The sequence below is a fragment of the Myotis lucifugus genome, unplaced genomic scaffold (assembly GCF_000147115.1).
Source record: "Myotis lucifugus unplaced genomic scaffold, Myoluc2.0 scaffold_239, whole genome shotgun sequence".
NCBI lineage: Eukaryota > Metazoa > Chordata > Mammalia > Chiroptera > Vespertilionidae > Myotis > Myotis lucifugus.
The window spans coordinates 1,046,105-1,066,629 of NW_005871287.1; the positions used below are offsets into that span (position 1 = coordinate 1,046,105).

At 41.2% G+C, this 20,525-nt stretch overlaps 2 protein-coding genes across 2 annotated transcripts in view; both read left to right on the top strand.

Moving 5' to 3' along the window:
• ST13 (ST13, Hsp70 interacting protein) overlaps positions 1-8,747 on the top strand; it is a 30,466-nt gene extending 21,719 nt beyond the window's left edge. Inside the window, exons 10-12 of the mRNA XM_006098539.3 lie at positions 2,714-2,762; positions 5,739-5,872; positions 6,536-8,747. Of these exons, the coding sequence (XP_006098601.1) occupies positions 2,714-2,762; positions 5,739-5,872; positions 6,536-6,664 (312 nt within the window). The 3' untranslated portion in view covers positions 6,665-8,747. The remainder of the gene's footprint in view (positions 1-2,713; positions 2,763-5,738; positions 5,873-6,535) is intronic.
• A 2,475-nt stretch (positions 8,748-11,222) lies between these two features.
• Positions 11,223-20,525, top strand: part of SLC25A17 (solute carrier family 25 member 17) — a 38,526-nt gene continuing 29,223 nt past the window's right edge. Inside the window, exon 1 of the mRNA XM_006098541.3 lies at positions 11,223-11,409. Within this exon, the coding sequence (XP_006098603.1) occupies positions 11,356-11,409 (54 nt within the window). The 5' untranslated portion in view covers positions 11,223-11,355. The remainder of the gene's footprint in view (positions 11,410-20,525) is intronic.

Below are 20,525 nucleotides of genomic sequence, written 5' to 3' on the forward strand. Positions count from 1 at the left end.
TTAAAATATTTCTTGTAATTAATTTCCTTTCAATGTGCACAAATCTGTGCACTGGGCAATTAATGTTATATAAAATTTAGATAAAAAAGAAGTTGTCCATAATTTATCTACAATACTGTTGTTATTCTTAAGATTTCTCCTAGTCATTTTCTATATTACTAGCCTTTTGCATTGATGCTGTCAGTTTTCATCTTTTTTTTTTTTTTTTAAATAATTCATTGATTTTTTACAGAAAGGAAGGGAGAAGGATAGAGAGTTAGAAACATCGATGAGAGAGAAACATTGATTCAGCTGCCTCCTGTACACTCTCTACTGGGGATGTGCCCGCAACCAAGGTACATGCCTTTGACCGGAATCGAACCTGGGACCCTTCAGTCCAAAGGCCGACGCTCTATCCACTGAGCCAAAACAGTCAGGGCTCTACTTATTTTTAACATTGTTAGATAATAAAAGCCTGATATGCAAATTGTCCCCTCAGGCAGTAGTTCAACCAGGAGACCAGGAGTTCGACCACTCGCTATGACGTGTGCTGATCACCAGGGGGGCGGTGTGGAACACGGCAGGCGTCGGTGATGCGCTGTGACCTCTTGCAAGCTACCTGGGGGCGGGGGTGACAGGGATGGAGGTGTGGTGAGAATGTGGGGTGTCCACCGAGCTCGGTGTCTACCGAGCTCGCTCTCACTCCCCCTGCTACCCTCCCCCGGGATGCCAGGGCTTGCGTGTCGGAGAAGACCCCGCTCTCAGGTGCCTTTGAGGAGCCAAGACTGCAGGGGCTAGTCAGGCTCCCCGTGAGTTTGCAGAGGAGCTGGTCTGCAAGGCCAGCCAGGAGAGAGTGTGCTGCTTGCCTGGCTTCCCACACTGCACCCCAGCTCGCAGCGTCCGGTGAGGCTCACCGCGTCTCCGCGTGGGGACTTGGGTGCTGTGACTCAGGTGGAGGGGGTGTGGAAGGGGCCCGGGGCTCCAGATGCTACCTGGGGCCCAGAGATCAGCTTAGATCTGCCCTTCCATGCCAGACACTCACACTTCGATCGCCGGCCAGGCCTAGGGACCGCACCCATGCACTAATTTTGTGCACCAGGCCTCTAGTTGTTAGATAAAAGGACATAAAGCTGTATTATAATTATACTAGAGGCCTGAGGAATGAAATTTGTGCAAGGGGCTTGGCCCTCGCAACCCTGCTTTGTCCAGAAGGTCGTCCAGACAGTCGTTCTATTCGGTCTAATTAGCATATTAGTTCTTTATTATATAGGACTAGAGGTCTGGTGCACAAATTCGTGCATGAGTGGGGTTCCCTGTGCTGGCCTGTGGAGATCGGGCCCCAGCTCGCACCCCTAGCCCTGCAGCCCCACCTGGCACCCTGTCTTGGCTTGGCGCCGCCCCCTCACTTGCTCCACCATCCTGTCTGCAGAGTGATTGATTGGGGCTGGGCCCCCCGCCACTGCTTTTGGTCGCTGTCTGCAGGGCAATTGGCGGGGCGATCAGGCCCCCCCCTCGCACCAGCCTTGGCCTGGTGCTGCCCGCTCACCTGCTCCACCATCCCGCTGCGGTCCCTCCACTACCGCCTGCTGTCGGCACTGTGTCGCTGACGCCCACCATGTTTTGCGCTGCTCCCTGGTGGTCAGCGCACGTCATAGTGAGCAGTCGAATTCCCGGTCTCCTGGTCGAACGACTGCTCAAGGGGACAATTTGCATATTAGGCTTTTATTATATAAGATAACACTAGAGGCCCAGTGCATGGATTTGTGCACTGGTGGGATCCGTCGGCATGGCCTGCGGGGATCAGGCCGAAACTGGCAGTGCAATGCCTCTTGCCGCTCCTGTCTGCCGCTCCCGCTCATCCCTGCCCTGCTGCACCTGCCACGGGCTTGCGCCCAGTCAATCCCCAGCAGCACTCACCAGCTGTGAGCCCTGTGTCTGGCGCCGGTCTATCAGCTGAGCAGTGCTCCCACTGTGGGAGCGCACTGACTACCAAAGGGCAGCTCCTTCGTTGAGCGCCTGCCCCTGGTGGTCAGTGCGCATCATAGCAACCGGTCATTCAGTCACTTGGTCACTTAGGCTTTTATGTATAGGGATTATACCCTAATTTTTGTTGTCATTTAATATTTTTAAGCATAATGCTTGATTTTGGGGATTATAGTTTATAATCTTCAAAAGTAATTTTTATGTATCTCCAAATTACTTTATAATTGGTTATGAGGGAAGTTTATGTATATTTCTTTTTACTTTGTGTTTAAGAAAACAACAAAAATCATTCAGTAAATCTCTAGTTGTATTTGTTGTTGAATTACATAGAGAGAGTATGGAAAAGACGAACCTAGGAAACAAAAGTTACAGCAGTTTTAGTAATCTAACCATGTGCTTTTATTTTGGAATTTAAAAATAATAAGAATGTAGTTTTTATAAGCATGGACCAACAAATCAGTATTATAAATTCATTTCCAGGTTTTTGTCCCTTTCCCAAGTAGAAGGAAAACACTTGAAATCATTATCAAAAGTAATGCTCATTGAGAAATTCATTTGGAAATTTGGGGTGGGGGGTGGATTGTGAAGATGTGTATCCTTTAGTCCATTATTTCCACTTGAAGTTTTTCATTCTTGTAATACTATAACTACCTTATTTTTACAAATTTTTCCATGATTCTGCATGGGTAAGGTAGGGGTGGACAGCAGGACTTTTTCCCTCCTTGTAACATAATTTGTTTTTCTATTAAAGGAGGAAGAAGCTAGACGACAATCAGGAGCTCAGTATGGCTCTTTTCCAGGTATTTTGAAATAAAAATTAAGCCTATTAGTATTGTAAATAATTGGAGAATGTTCTGATTTGGGGGCTCTGATATGTTTATTATATTTAATACCATTAGTCCCTAGGACACTGAAGAATCTTTAGAATGTTAGCTTCTAGTAAGTTTCATTCTAATAAAAATTTTATGTTAGTGGAAATAACAGTATATTATTTTCCTCATACATTGAGCAGTATACTTTTTTTTTTTAAATATATTTTTATTGATTTTTAGCAGAGAGGAAGGGAGAGGGATAGAGAGTTAGAAACATCGATGAGAGAGAAATATTGACCAGCTGCCTCCTGCACACCTCCTACTGGGGATGTGCCTGCAATCAAGGTACATGCCCTTGACCAGAATCGAACCTGGACCCTTCAGTTCGCAGGCCGACGCTCTATCCACCGAGCCAAACCGGTTTTGGCGAGCAGTATACTTTTTAAAAGTAGCTGACATTTATTGAGGCCCAAGCATTGTACCTTTATTAAAAGAGTATGATGATTGTGATGGATTCAAAGTATTTCTAAATATAATGGAATTTTGTCTATTCATGAGATAGTAAGTAAAAGTGCTGTGTGGAATTAGCACAAAAATGTTTTAAGTCCAGTGTAAAAATAATATACACTCTTCCCTTTCTTGTGTCAAGTGATCTGAAATTACCAGCGAGACAAAGCCTTGAATGATACCAGTCCTATATAATACAAGTAGAAGAGCAGTTAAAAGGGCACTCAGAGAATGAATGAATACTTCCTTAATGAGGCAGTTTGAAATTTATATAAAAACTAGGAAGAGATTTTTTTTTTTAAGTTCATAATTCTAATGGGGAATCAGCTGTTTAATAGTAGTAACCAGCTTCCTCTTAAGGAGGGTTAGAAGCAGCCATACACTGCTTATGTTTATATGCCTGCCACTGGCTAAAAAGGTAGCCTCTGTTCTAAAAGGTCACGTGCCAAACAACTAAAAAGGAAGAACATATATTGGGGCTGAGTGTAATTTGGAGAAAAGGCAAGAAAATTTTAGTTGATAGTTTACTTCCTGTTTAAAATATAAATGATCTTATGTCAGGTACCTTTGTTTTAGAAAGTGACCACTAATGTAGATTAGTGTAGAGATAATTTTTTATTATGTATTTTTTATTACCTAGATTAACAAGCAGACTAGTTAACTATTACTGCATTGGGTCAGTAATTTTTTTATGGGTATAAACCAGTTTTTTAGTCAGTAGGAGCAGCAAGAGAAGCTTTTAGACCACTTAGATCTCCTTATCTGTGATTGTTAGTTATTTATGCACATGTTTAAATTATTGAGCCAGATAGTAATGACTTTGTACCATATTTTTGTTTTGGAGGGGGCGCTTAATTACAGTGACTCTTGATCTGTAGAATACATTGATGTTACCTGTATTTCCCTTTAGAATTATATTGGTATAATTGTTATTTCAGAATACTTCCAGTGGACATAAAAATAGTGAAAAACTGAGTAGAAAATAATTTTGGCTTATCTAAAAAACATGCTGGTAGTATTAAATCCTTTTTGCTAGAGCATTATTCTCAGTATAAAGAAGAAACACCAGGAGTGCTTGTTAAAAATGCAGATTTTCAGTTTCACTTTCAGAAATTTTGATTCTTTCGGTTGTGGAGATAAAATTCCACAGCTTTTTAAAACAAGCATTCCATGTAGTTGTTAAAGGAATAACTGCTCTAGAAGAATATAGTTTTTTTGTTATTTTTTAAAGAATAACTAAACTTGAATGAATTAACTTTAAATTGAGGCAGAAATAATATTAAAGAAATTTTGTAATTCCAAGGGACTGTTAGCTTTTTATTTTAAGGTAAGATTAGTTTTCTTTTTTTTTTTTTAAGAGTTTTATTGCTAGGGGGAAAAATGAACCCAGAAGGTAGCAAAGTCTGATTTACAGCCTCATTTTTTAAGAAAAAAATTGAATCCAAAAAATTTTATCTTGTTACATCCAGTTAGAATGTTCAGACTACTTTGTGTTTAGTAGCATAACCTCCTTTTTCTTTGTGCATGTACGTGTGTGTTATTTTAATTGGTAGTGTGGACGTAAGAAATGCCCAAACCTGTAGATAATTTATTTATTTTAATCCTCACCCAAGGACATGTTCATTGATTTTGAGAGAGAGAAACATTGATGTGAGAGAGAAACATCTAGGTATGTGCCCTTACTGGGAATTGAACCCTCAACCTTTCCATGTATGGGATGACGCTCTAACCAACTGAACCATACTGGCCAGGGCCAAACCTGTAGAGAAATTTTTTAAAAATATATTTTATTGATTTTTTTACAGAGAGGACGGAAGAGGAATAGAGAGTTAGAAGCATCGATGAGAGAGAAACATTGATTAGCTGCCTCCTGCACACTCCCCACTGGGGATGTGCCCGCAACCAAGATACATACATGCCCTTGACCGGAATTGAACCTGGGACCCTTCAGTCTGCAGGCTGACGCTCTATCCATTGAGCCAAACCGGTTAGGGCTATAGAGAATTTTTTGTAAGAGTTTATTTGAGTCAAAACTGATGAGAGTTGCTCATCTCATGCTTTGGAGAATGACAGTTTTGCAGTTTCTTTCATGCATTTCTTTTATGAAATTGAGGGAACATTACATGAAGTTGGGGAAAAGCAAGATTGGGAATTGGATTACAGGAGAGTTAACAAAAATTATGTGCTCTCTTGAGCAGGGTTGGTACTTATTTCAAAGGTATCTTAACCTAGACAGGGCTGGCTTAGGGCAAAGAGATAAATCTTTTGCTAAAGAAGTTACACACCTGGAGCCTAACTACCCACTGTGACCTACCCAGTTAGGAATTTGTGATCGGATCACCCTGTGAAGTTACTTTCTGTAAATCCCCCTTTTCATCCATAGTAGAAAATAGTATACTATTAGATTACTTCAAAATGTGGTTGGTGTCTATATAATCTTTTCATTTATTTTTGTAGGTGGCTTTCCTGGGGGAATGCCTGGTAATTTTCCTGGAGGAATGCCTGGAATGGGAGGAGGCATGCCTGGAATGGCAGGAATGCCTGGGCTCAATGAAATTCTTAGTGATCCAGAGGTTCTTGCAGCCATGCAGGTAAGACTTAGAAAAACAGAGTGGAACTTTATATCACTAAGGCATTTCTTTCATAATTCTGTGTGGGGACAAAGGTTACTCTGTTAGCCAAGTTGTATTGATCTGAATTGCCAAATAGCTTGTGATACTCACTTTCTTTGAGAATGAGTAGCTTAAAATTTTTTTTTAAAGATTTTTTTATTGATTTTGAGAGAGAGAGAGAAATAACTGATCTGAGAGTGAAACATCTATTGACTGCCTCCTGCAGGCCCTCTACCAGGAATGGAGCCTGAACCCCCAGCCAGGTGCCCTGACTGGGAATCGAACCAGCAACCTACTGGTGTATGGGATAATGCTCAATCAACTGGGCCACACTGGCCAGGGCACTTAAATTTTTAAAAATTGTTTTATAGGAAATACTTTGTAATAGTTGGTAATTATATTTGGTTGTCCTTTTCTTTATATCAAGACTTTATATGGTTTTCTTTTCATTAGGTAAAATGATATAATTGAGTGACTTTGAAGTGCACATTTAATAATATTTCTAGTTCTGGGACTTGTCCAAATCCCAAATAACTTGACCATGACAAAATTATAGGTCTAAACAAATAGGTAGGATTTAAGATAAAAACTTGTTGATCCATAAAATTTTTAAGTACTTAAAAACAAAACCTTTCTTTGCAGGATCCAGAAGTTATGGTGGCCTTCCAGGATGTGGCTCAGAACCCAGCAAATATGTCAAAATATCAGAGCAACCCAAAGGTTATGAATCTCATCAGTAAATTGTCAGCCAAATTTGGAGGTCAAGCATAATGCCCTTCTGACAAATAAAGCCCTTGCTGAAGGAAAAGCAACTTGGATCACCCAATGGATGTCGCAATAATACAAACCAGTGTACCTCTGACCTTCTCATGAAGAAAGCTGGGGTGCTTTGAAGAGAATCCCTACCCCTCTGCCCCAAATGCAGCTGTAACATTTCACAGTGGTTTGCCATTATGGTATTCGTCCAGATAATGTTTTCCTACTAGGAATTACAAAGTTTAAACACTTTAAACCTTAAAAATACTTAAAAACAAATTAAAAGGGTGTGTTAAACCCTACATTTTTCTTTACTAATCATTTTGGTGTTTTCCTTTGAATTAATTGGGCAAAAGATACTTCAGAATGGAAGATTTATTGCTCAGTTAGAGTGAAGTAAAGGTTTATTAGTGGAAAGCAAATATAACATTTAAATAAAGCTTGAGTTAGATATATGGCTTACCTCAGTAACCATATATTGTAACCATTTCGATTTCTCTTTTTAAATGCTTTATTTAAAAAAAATGATTTATTTTGATAAAACTACTGGGACCTGGGTAGGGACTGGAAGTACTAGGCAGGGCAGCAGCAATCTTACTACATTTTATATAACACGTACCCTTGTGCAGATGCATTTAAATCTTACACTGGTGAAGGGGTGATTTTTATAATGCTGCAGTAGAGTTGGATTACTTAGCTCTGTTCTTGTCTGATAAATCAAATAAATGTTTCATATTATTTCCACATAGGGGAAATAAGGAATACTTTTCTTTTTATATTTCTATGTTTAAAATTACCTTTTCTGGTCAAAAAATAACCAACTCGTCAGCTTTCTACTTGTTTTTACATTTCCCTTTCTCTTGGGCTAAAGATAGTCCTTTTTCACTAGCATCATCACTGCTAGTGAATAATTCACAGCATAATTGTGCAAGCATATTTAATGCTGGGTTTAATTTAATATGTAATACATATAGTGACTGACTATGTAGGGTAATACCCATAACAGCTGTAGTTTCCTACTTGGCCAGGAGAATTCATATTTAAGTATTAGATTTCTACTTTGGTGAAATCTTATATCAGAAGATGTTGGAAGGAGGGATTCCCTTTGGTGTTTGGTCTTTTACTTAGGAAATATCAGTTGAGTTTATCTTTGTATTTTGGAGAGAGTCTGAGGTTTGAATTACTTGAAATAAATAGAGGGGAACCTAAGTTTTTGCTCCAACATGAATTATAAACTTGATGAGATCCATGGTTCTTTATTGTAGAGTTGTTGGTATTATAAAGGATTCATTGTTCTCTTATTCAGCTCTGAAATACTGCAACCATATTTTCACCTCTTTTTCCCTCTCCAAGGATAAAGAAAATGATAAATTTTCTGTTGTATATTCAGTTCCTATATTAAATGAGACTAAGTCCAGGCACTGTACAAGGAATTTTTAGGTTTCTACCTATCTTTCATTTAAATGCTAATGTACTTTGCTTATTTGAAGAATCAGTGGTAGGAACAGTAAAGTAATTCCATTGAATACATTTTTTAAATAGCACACATCTGAAATTAAAGTCAATTCAGATTCTAATCCTTTGCTGTACACAAGCAGATAGAAATGCATCTTATATAAGAGAAAAAGCTGTATGCTAATTAAGCATGCTTTTTAAACCCTTTAAAAATACTCAGCATATAAACTTAGCATTTGAGCTTGCCAGTGTTCTTTTTGTTAATGTGTGTTCTTTCTCAAAATTTCCAATGTAGGCTGTGAATAACTCAAGAAGACCAGTTGCTTTTGAATTCCTTATTTGATTTATTTACTTGACTACACATTACCTAAGTATATTCTAACATTGCAAATATTAACCATAAATGGGTAAAACTAAAACTGGTCTTCTGAAAATGTGTTCTGTGCTTTTAGACTTTTAAGTTCCACAAATAAAAAATACATTCATTTTCATAGAAACTCAATATATCATTTTAAACAAATGTTCTTTTTTTGTGCTAATAATGCTGTAAGAAGGAAAAAGTAAAGGGTTTTTCCTGCTTAAAACTATATAGTTGTTGGATATTTCTAGCTACATTAAAAATAAAGTATGGTTTCAAACTGGATATTGACTCTCCCACCCCCCTTCTTCCCCCCAGCACATGTTCTATTTCTTTGGTCTCTAGCATTCATCTTAAGTTATTTATGGGGCATAGTAGGTTTCAGATTATAAAATGCTGTTAACAGGGACCCACAAAAATACATTAGTCAGCAATTTTCAACCTTTTTCATCTTATGGCACATTAATTAATAAAATTCTGTGGCACAACAAAAATGTTTTTTGCCAATCTGACAAAAAATAGGTATAATTTTTATTAATCTACACAAAGAATAATAGTGATTACCCTTTTTGTTCCAAAGTGACTTTTTAAAAAATATTAGGTGCTTATACTTGTATATAAGGATGCCTGGTACCAAGAATTAACCAATCAGATGCAACCTTATTATGCAACGTGGCCAATAAGATGCAACTCCTGTTATATTACATATGGTTCAAGGCAGGGCATTCACACCAGATAGCTATTGTGTTGACGGTTGTCATTTTTAAATGGGCAGTCTAAGGGAAAAGAGGTCAATGCCCCTGATTAAGTAGTCAGATACTGCATATTTTAAAAATTCTTGGTGGCACACTGGTTGAAAATTGCTGGCCTAAATAAATCTGCTTTAATTTTCTTTCAGGTAGCAGTCCAGAGGTAAACAGTTCTGCCGTATTCGGTTAGTTTTCATTTCTGGGTCCAAAGATGCTTGTTCTGCAAGCATATCTATCTTGAGGAAACAGAAGAGAGCTCCAGGGAATCATATGCTGAAATACTTAGGATAATATATGGAATTAGCATTGTATTCTCATATCCTGTTGATCAGCTTTATCTTTGTCTTGAAGCTTAAATTTTTTAGCTGCAGAGTAAGCATAGCTGTGTGGTCATGAGCCCAACAAAATATTACCACAGAAGAAATGGAGAAAAGACCTAGAGTAACATTCAGCAATCTGCCACACTAGGAAATACTGGCCTAATGGGACATAGAAACAACTTACATATTAGAGATTTAACCATATCTGAAATTAATGCACCCAAGTAGGTACATATATCAAGTAAGTAGTGCTTTTTGCCAAGCACTTTGTAATCAGTTTGCAAATACTCAATTCTGGTAATGACCATAAGGTAAGTGCTCTTGTCTCCATTTTATACAGATGAAGAAACAAGCACTTAGTAAATAGTCCAGGATAACACCTCTGATTATTTGTGGAGCTGGGATTTTTAACCAAGCTTGTGGTTTCAAAGGCCTTTCTCTTAAATTCTATGCTCTCCTGCCCCTATCTGTATGAGGTTGCTTCTTGCAGAATTGTTCATTACATCATGAGGTGTGTTGATGTGCACATCCAATAGGTGTTTCTCCTAATACGGATGTAACAATTAAAGTGCTTGGTCCACTTGTGACAGACCCAATAATAGGGACAAGAAAAAATTAGTTTTAAAAATGACGGTGCAGTTAACCTATCAGTAAACACTCAGGAATTGTCAGCGAGGATGTTATAAAACTTGCTGGTACCAAAACTGATAGAGACATGTGACTGGTATTCCAGTAAAGAAATGAAATTGGAGTCCTGAAACATTGTATCTCACAATATAATTTAGAATGCTAGTTTAGAAATATGGTATCTCTAGTACTGTGGTGTTTGGTTCCTCATTTTACAACATGGGAAAAATTTTAAGTATATTATAAAGTACGGCTATATAAATTAGCTTTTGTAATCCTCACAGCAAATGAAGTTGGTAGTACTGTATTAACATCCATTTCACAAAAAGGAGAAACCAAGAGTTTAAAGACTTGTTGCCAACGAGTATGTTCCCACCTGCATCTGATTATTTTGACTTACCGAAGCCAGTTTCTTTTTCCACCACACCCCAGGGTTTTTCAGTGGGAGAACCTTGCCCAATTGATATCTCTGCTAAAATATGACTTTAAAACTACTAGCGAGAGAAAAAAATATTCTAGCGAGAGAAAATATGAATCAAGTTGCAGAGAAACAGGAAGATTTGAGTCCCCCATCTTGCCAGTCTCAGTTTGTATTACAGAGGAAAATGAGAAAAAGACCATCTAGGCCAGTGGTTCTCAACCTTCCTAATGCCGCGACCCTTTAATACAGTTCCTCATGTTGTGGTGACCCCCAATTTCATTGTTACCAATTGAACATTAAAGCATAGTGATTAATCACAAAAACTATGTAATTATATATGTGTTTTCCGATGATCTTAGGCAACCCCTGTGAGAGGGTCGTTCGACCCCCAAAGGGGTCGCGACCCACACGTTGAGAACCGCTGATCTAGGCTTTCTGAAGTCCCCAGTGTTTGGTAGGTGTGAAGCAAGCCTGCCCAGATTTTGGAACTTCTAGGAGGCTGTCACACCGCTCCGTGGGGTGGAGCCAACACTGCGCTGCTCCGCCCCGCACACGCTGTACGGGCCAATCAGAGCCAAGGGGGCGTTTTCAGCCCCGGCGTTCTCTAGCTGGGAGACAGGGCGCCCTACGACCCGGAAGTGGTTCTTCCGGAGGAGGCGGGGTCGAGAGGGTGGAGCTTGTGACGCTTCGCTCCCAGCTCTGGCTCCTCTTTCCTCACCCGCCTGGCCTCGGCTCCTGCGGGAAAAGTGTGGCTCAGTCTGAGGGGAACCGCACCAATGGCTTCCGTGCTGTCCTACGAAAGCTTGGTCCACGCTGTGGCCGGAGCCGTGGTGAGGCGGGGTTTTCACGCCCGGGCCGCTGCGGGTCTTGGTGTTTCTCCGGGGTCACTGCCGGGATGTGTCTGGGGGATGGGGATGAGGGAGATCGTGTGGGTTCGGGTCTGGGCTCTCCTGTCGTGACGGTGGGACAGAAAGGAAGGGGGCCGAGGCGAGAAGTTGCCGGGAGAATTTGGCGTGAGGGCTGGCACTCGCCCTCCGGCCCTGGCTGCCGCTCCGGCTTCTTGAGAGACCAGCTGGGATGTAGACAGGTGGTCCCACATACCCACAGGGTCGGGCAGAAGATCAGTGCTGCTTCCTTTGCCTTCTGAGATTTAATGGTCACCCCCGCCAACCCAACACACCAGCTTCTCACATGGGCCAAGGGACACCTGGATGTGATGCTGTGTTGCTGAATCACATGCTTAACTACACCTATTGCCACACACTGAACTGCAGGCATGTGGACGTGCCTACCGAATAGAATATCTCTGGCTAATGTTATTGATAGAAGATACATTTTAAAAAAAATCCAGGTCAGAATTGCTGTCCGTCGTACGTGTGTTTACTGTGAGGCATGTGCTGGGTTCTTGGGCTTCTGGTGTCTCAGTTCCATTTGACACCCCTCCCCCTTTTCCTTGAAACTTTCCATTCTTGACTTGGGTAAGTTCCTCTTCGGGTTCTCATCTTCTTTCTCTGCCGCCCTTTCTGCTCTCTTTCTCTAACTGTCAACACACACCTGTAGCTGTTGGAATTGGTGTGGCTTCAGAGGAGTGTCACTGATCCCTCTCCCTATAGCCCCTCAAAAGTCACGGAGAGCTCATGTACTGTGCAGACTAATCAGGGCTGAACCCCAACTCCATTACTTGTTAGATAGGTGGCCCGTAAACCTCACTTTCCCAATCTGTAAAGTGGGGGTATTGAAACTTCCCTCACAGAGTGGTTATGAGAATTAAATGACACAGTAGTTCATGGCAGTGAATCTCTGTTCCTTCCTTAAATGAGAAGAGCCTTTCGCCAGAGTAAAGAGGAAGCTTTCTTGACATGCTCTCGGGTGGGCGTGGAGGCCTGTGTTCTTGGAGTGGAGGGAACAAAGAGGCAAATAGGTTTCAGGGGACCACATTGTGTGAGACTTTAACTCCGAGTGGGGAAGGGAGCTAGCTAGCAATTGCAGCAACTTGCTGATTTACATTTTATTTTATCTTTTAAAATATATTTTTTATTAATTTTAGAGAGGAAGGGAGAGGGAGAGATGGAAACATCAATGAGAGAATCATTGATCAGCTGCCTCCGGCACACCCTCCTGGGGGATTGAGGTTGCAACTCAGGCATGTGCCCTTGGCTGGAATTGAACCTGGGACCCTTCAGTCTGCAGGCTGATGCTTTATCCACTGAACCAAACTGGCTAGGGCTGCTTTACTTTTTTTTTTTTTTTTAACATATTTTATTGACTTTTTACAGAGAGGAAGGGAGAAGGATAGAGAGTTAGAAACATCAATGAGAGAGAATCATTGATCAGCTGCCTCCTACACACCCCCTACTGGGGATGTGCCCGCAACCAAAGTACATGCCCTTGACCAGAATCGAACCTGGGACCTTTCAGTCTGCAGGCTGACGCTCTATCCACTGAGCCAAACCGGTTAGGGTTGCTTTACATTTTAAACGAGATCATGCTGACTGCTCTCTCTGTTCGGAGTGAACTATAAGGGAGCAAAGCTGGAAGCAAGGAAACTGTCAGGGAGCTATTACATCATCTCAGGCAAGAGATGATGACGGCTTGGACCAGGATGGTGTGGAGGTGGTGAAAAGTGATCGTTAAACTGGAATATATAAGGTTGAGCCACCAGGGTTTGATGGTGGATTGGATATGGGGTGTAACAGAATGAGGGTTGGTTGACTCCCAAGAGTTTTTGGCTTCAGCAACTGGAAGGATGATGTTCCCATATACTGAGCTGGTGAAGACTGTGACGGAACAGGTTTTGGGGGACATGGGTTTGGTTTTGGTTTTGTGTTGTTGTTTTTTAAATATATCTTATTGATTTTTTACAGAGAGGAAGGGAGAGAGATAGAGAGTTAGAAACAACGATGAGAGAGAAACATCGATCAGCCGCCTCCTGCACATCTCCTACTGGGGATGTGCCCGCAACCGAGGTACATGCCCTTGACCGGAATCGAACCTGGGACCCTTGAGTCCGCAGGCCGACGCTCGTATCCACTGAGCCAAACCGGTTTCGGTTGGTTTTTGTTTTGGACTAGTTTATTTCAAATGCCTAAGCGTAGTCTTGAGACTAGATGATTCACCAAGAAAATGAGGGTGGCCCTAACCCAGCCGTGAGCAAACTCCGGCCCGCGGGCCGGATACGGCCCGTTTGAAATGAATAAAACTAAAAAAAAAAAAAAGACCGTACCCTTTTATGTAATGATGTTTACTTTGAATTTATATTAGTTCACACAAACACTCCATCCATGCTTTTGTTCCGGCCCTCCGGTCCAGTTTAAGAACCCATTGTGGCCCTCGAGTCAAAAAGTTTGCCCACTCCTGCCCTAACCGGTTTGGCTCAGTGGATAGAACATCAGCCTGCGGACTGAAGGGTCCCAGGTTCAATTCCAGTCAAGGGCATGTACCTTGGTTGCGGGCACATCCCCAGTAGGGAGTGTGCAGGAGGCAGCTGAATCGATGTTTCTCTCTCATCGATGTTTCTAACTCTCTATCCCTCTCTCTTTCCCTTCCTCTCTGTAAAATCAATAAAATATATTTTTTTAAAATGAGTATGAACTGAGAGAAAAGTCTCCCAGACCAAGCCTTGGAGCACCAACATTAAGAGGTTAGGAAAGTGAGATAGCACCAGTAAAGGAGACTGTGGAGAGTCCAGTAGGGGTAGGAGGAAAACTTAAACGACTGTGTTGTTCTGAATGTCACCTGGAGATGGGTATAGATAGACCTACTGGGTCAGATGCTACGGATGGGTCAAATAAGAGGATTTTAATAACCATTGGACTTTCATGAAAGTCCAATGGTTACTTGAGAAGCGTTTTTTTGTTTTTGGTGTTTTTTTTTTTTTAGCGTTTTGATGGCATGGTAGGGTGAATAATTGGAGTACATCCAAGATAGAATGGGAAATATTTGTTGTGGCCATAGTTTTCTGACCCTTGCTATAGAGAGTGACTGGGGGAAGAGATGATATATTTCTATTTAACCTACAAAGACATATCTCTTTCCCCCTCTTTTTATTGCCTATTTTTCTCTTGTTAAAAGTTCTTGAAATTATGCACCCCGAATTGGCTATGGCCTTTCTTTCGCCCATAAGCTATGTTAGAGTTTTTAATAGAAAGATTTGTAAGAACACTTTTTTTCTCTAGCTTTCCTTGGGGGCAGTACTATTCCTAGCACATATCTGAGTGAGAATTTGCATTGTATTTTGTTATTCATTTGTGGTTCTCAACTCTTTGCAAACCTCTGATTAAGTAAGGTTAAGCCACACAACATGGACCCTATTTTCTTCTGGTTGCTTCCAAAGGAAAAAGTTTCATCACAAAAATGTCACAACATTGCTTTAATATTTTTTAAAAATATATTTTTTATTGATTTCAGAGAGAGAGAAACATCAATGAGAGAAAATCATTGATCGGCTGCCTCCTGCACACCCCATACTGGGGATCAAACCCACAACCCAGGCATGTGTCCTGACCGGAAATCAAACCGGTGATCTTTTGGTGCAGCGGCCAGGATACACTGGACTTTTTACCATATACACCAGAGGTCCTCAAACTACAGCCCGCGGGCCACATGCAGCCCGCCGAAAACATTTATCCAGCCCGCCGGGTGTTTTTGCCGCCACTGCCTGTCCTGCTTAGCAGCCCACTCGACCCGGGCCCGCAGTGTGCATGTGTGTAATGTCTGAGGGACAGTGAACTGGCCCCCTGTTTAAAAAGTTTGAGGACCCCTGATATACACAAAGTACCAGCCTTTAGAAATAGGAACCAAGTAGATTTGGTTTGTTGATTCACTGTACAAGGCCTTCTGGATATAAAGGTCAGTGTAAGAGTCCCTATCCTCAAGAAGCTCTTCTTCTTTTTTTTTTCTTTTTAAAAAAAATATATTTTATTGATTTTTTACAGAGAGGAAGCGAGAGGGATAGAGAGTTAGAAACATCGATCAGCTGCTTCCTGCACACCCCTCACTGGGGATGTGCCCGCAACCAAAGTACATGCCCTTGACCGGAATCAAACCTGGGACCCTTCAGTCCGCAGGCCGATGCTCTATCCACTGAGCCAAACCGGTCAGGGCAAGAAGCTCTTCTTAAGTACAAAGTGGAAGAGTGGACAAGGCCCCTGGTGGTACCAAGGAAGAAGAGGTGGGCTGCACCTGTGAAGGTGACAGGAAATCCCCATGGTTGACATATATAGACCAGGTCTTGAAGGAAGAATAGGAATTTGCTAGGCAAAATGAAATAGGAAGGCAATACGAGACTTTTAGACAGGACAAAAAAGCATGTTCAAAGGCCCCAATATATACATCAGCATTCAGGGAACTTCAAGCTAGTTCTGACATAGCTGGTGTAAAAGATGGGAGAGAGCAGAAGGATATGAAGTCCAAGAGTCTCATATACTATGCAAAGATATTTGGGTTAAAGTTTATTAGAAACTTTGTTAAAAAGTGATTGTATCTTCCTCATTCTCTGTGTTTATATTTATATACAAGTAAGTATTTACAAATAGGTTTTTTTGTTTATATAACTGGTATGGATTCTGGAGTTTTCTTTGTGTTTGTTTCAGAATATATAGCATTTCTCCATGTATATCAGAGTTCTCTGGTTACAAGCTGGAGAAACAGAGTTTGGGTAATTTAACAAAACGGAAGTCTATTGGCAGGTTCTCTGGGAGCTCTCAGGATCAGTGGGGAGGCTGAAGACTTGAAATAGGAAGGAACCAACAGACTCCCAAGATTTCTGAAGCAGTCGCTACAGAATGTCTGTTGGGCACCACCACTGGAAACAGTGGATTCTATCCCTATTTCTTCTGCCCCTCCAGCCCCTCTAGCCCCTATTAGTCATGCTCAAGGCCATGTGCTCACCCCTTGACTAACAGGTAGAGGGTGGGCACCTGGATTTACCATCCTACGAAGATTGTATGCAGTGGGAAGAAGTAAAGGAAATCCGCCCACCCTTAGGAAAGGGCAATGGTGCTATATGGCCCCAAACATCAGATATGTACTATATCCTGTCATTAAAGACTTCAGAAACCAATCGTAAAGGTTTTATGCAGTCTTTTTTTTTTTTTTTAGCTTTTATTTTTTTTATTGAATGTGTTGTGTTTGCATTGGTTAATAATATTATGTAGGTTTCAAGTGTACAATTCTATAATACATCATCTGTATATTGTATTGTATGTTCACCACCCTAAGTGTAATTAGTTTTCTAACTTTTTATGAAACAGGGACAATAACACTTCACTTACTGGGTTCTCCTGAGAAGTAAATGTGGTAACACTTGTAGAGCACCTAGCACAATACCTGGAATAGTGTAGTAAGGCCGTAATCATTCATTTCTTTTTCAGATATTTCTTGCAAATACACTATTTGTACCCAGGTTTAGAAGTCCAGTGGAATTGAGGTTTTCTCCCATTCCCTTCACTTGTAGCAGATCTCACCTTTTATTTTCTAGATAAAATAGAGGCTTCATGAGATGAGCTTTCTGACTTTCTGTGTTTTTTTCTAATTACAGAATCAAATGGAGTTGTACACACATTTCCCTACATTCTGTTTTTCTCAGGAAAACAGATGCATCCACCTCTGCTGCTTTGGATCTTGATCCTTCCCCATTACCCAAACCCAGTTATCTTTTGGGACTTTGCTCCATTAATTTTCACCTCTTTCCTATCACTTTAATCTTTCTACAGTGTTCGCTTCCTTTTAGCCTTCAAACACATTCAGCCCTGTCTTGTCATAAAACCATGCCAATATGGTCTGGAGACTCTGCCTTTCTTAGCTATTGTTCATTCCCCTTCCCGTTATGCTAACTTTATTGAAAGAATATTCTGTACTTAACTGCCTCTTCTCCTGATCCTACTCTGACCACTGGAACTGCTCTTTAGAGGCCATCACCAACTTTCTAATGGCTTAGTCTACTGACTTTTTCCATTCTTATTTGATTTGATTTCTTTATAGTTGTACTAGTGACCCAGTGCACGATTCATGCACATTGAAAGGAAATTAATTAGAAGGTGGTCGGCGGGGCGGGACTGGGTGAGATGCTTGATACGATGCTAGGTGCTTTCCAAAAGTTAATTCTCACTCCTTACAGCAACCTCAACAATTAGGTGTTGGTCCCAAAATTTCAAATGAGGAAATTGAGGCATGGAGATTTGTAGTTCCTTATTATACAGTATATATTGTAACTGGAACCTGAACCTTGGTGTTTTTTTTATTCCAAAGCCCATGCTCTTTCCATTAGACACTCAGGTGTGTAATCATTGGGCCTTTTGTTTAACTTGTATATTTGTCTGTGTATAGGTGTGAGAGTTAGCTTGATTGTTATATCAGGGGGAAGACATGTTATAACATGGATTAAGTGAAAAATATATTTTTGAATATGAAGCCACAGTAAGTGGTTTTAAATCTTTGGAATTTTATTAGCTCAAGATCTACCACTGAAAATATATTTTAGTTGTGTTTTTTTTCTTTTTAAAATAATCCTTCTGTCCAATAATGCCATGTACTCTATCAGGAGGTGCTGTCCACTAATTTCAGTGGTGCTTCTACAACTCAAATAGTTTTGGACTCCTCTTGGAAATTGCTATTGGGACTGGCATTGCATTTTTTTAATTTATATTTTTACTATTTTTCATCCTTCAAGGGTGAATAAACATTTTAGAAATGGTAGAATTTGGTGACTTGGTTGGAAGGCCAACCCAAATATCATTATTTATACTTAAAAGGCATGATTCTCTGCCTATCTCTTTTATTCCATAATATTGCACATGTATAGGGGACCAAAAACCAGGTTTACCCCACTATTTCATTCTGGCTCTGTCTGTGGTGTTAGGTACTTTAGTTCAACTCCATGAGTGTTTGTGTTGGCCAAATTAAAAAGTAGACTTTGGATGTTTATTGACCTTTATAGGAGAGACTCTACCCAGAAAATGTGTAAACTATCTATGTTTTTTATATATAATCTGAAATGTAGATACTGATACATTAAGAAATCCAGGTGTCCACTCTGGGATTATTTATAACAGAGAGAGAGAACCAGAAATGCCCAGGAATTTAGGCTGAAAATGATTTATGTGACTTTTCTTGCCATTCTTATCTCTAGCTGTCATCTCTCTCCTAGGCTGCAGTATGGTATTGCCAATTGACTTCTCTTGTGGTGTGTACCGGAGGCAACTGGTCAATGTGTCTCTCTTACATTGATGTTTCTCTCTCTCTCCCTCTCTAAATCATTAAAAACATATCTTTGGGTGAAGATTAAAAAATAATACTCTTTTTAAAGCTATTTAGTCATTAAATAATTACTGAATTGTTAGGTTCCTGCCCTTGGCATGCATGTGTATATATATATATATATATATTATATATATATATATATATATATATATATATATATATATATATATATATATATAATTTGCCTAAGTGACCATCCAATGGGCTGAGCAGTTGACCGGTAGCTATGACACACACTGACCATTAGGGGGCAGACACTCAACGCAGGAGCTGCCGAGCTGCCTTGACTTGGCAGCTGCTGTTCTCAGGTGACGCACCTAGAACCAGAGAGGAGGGAGCCTGATTCCAGGGTGCATCACCCGAGAACCACTCTCTCGCAATCCAGGACCCCTCGGGAGATGTCGGAGAGCTGGTTGCAGCCCAATCCCCGCAGGCCAGGCCGAGGGACCCCACCGGTGCACTGGGCCTCTAGCCCATTGGCTCCCCACTTTGGGTCTGGCTCCCCACCAGGCCTCTAGCCCATTGCAGAGGTCGAGGTCCTTACAGAAACTTTTCAACTCGATGAGCTAAATGATGAGACATGCAGGACCTACTGGCTGCGGCCCCAAAGTCTGGCGCCGGCCCATCTGCTTAATATCGACTTCCAGTGGAGGCAGTGAATTTTCCCACTGCCACTCTCGGCTGGGAAACCGGCTGCAGCTTCCCTCCTTCCTTGCGGACGGTTGTGCCAGCGGGCAACCTCCGGGGAGGGAAGGAGGCAAAGGAGCAGCTCAGGCGGGAAGAAGGAGGTTCCCGCTGCCACAGGACTCTGCCTGGGCCGAAGGGCCTGGGCAGGAGCCTGACATTGAGCAGGGTCCTGCCCTAGGCCGACTAGATTCCAGGCTAAGTAAACCCTGTTTGCTAAATAATTGCATTTTACAGCTAAATGCCCACAAGTCGTCAGTTACCTCCGAAGTTAGGGTAAAGTGAGATGAAAGAAGCGAGACAGATACAGAGAGAAAGTGACATAATATTGGGAGAAGAGAGGAGGGAGCTGGATTCCGTGGTGTGTCACCTGAGAACTGCCCTCCCACAATCCGGGACCCCTGGGGGGATGTTGGAGAGCTGGTTTCAGCCCAATCCCCACAGGCCAGGCCAAGGAACCCCACCGGTGCACAGATCTGTGCACCAAGCCTCTAGTGGTCTAATAAGGAAGAAAAACTCTTTAACTAAATACAGTACAGTGCAATGATTGCTAAGACATAGAATGTGCACAGGCTGTATGATACCGTTAGAACCCAGGTGAGTGTAGTTAATTTATCACCTCAATTCACTATGTCTAAGGTTGAACTAGTAATTTCTTAAAATGAGGTCCCTCTTTTGACATTCTTATTTCTGTCAATGGTGTCTTTATTCCTGTGACTCTCTTCTCTCTTGTAGTCCACATCCAGTAAATCAGCAAGAAATACTGATTCTCCCCGTTATAGTTCTTCTAGCAGATATCCCTTTGTTTTTCTAGCTACAACTCAAACTGATTCAATGACTTGCTATTTTATATCAGATGTACTTTGCTAGAGCAGTGCTTGTATTTGTGTTCCGGTCTTTCTGGTTGGAAGCTCCTGAGGTTACTTGGATAACTCCCTGAATATCTCGTGGTGTGTCATTAATCAGATACCTGTGTACAAAGTTCCTGCCTTCAGATTTCTGC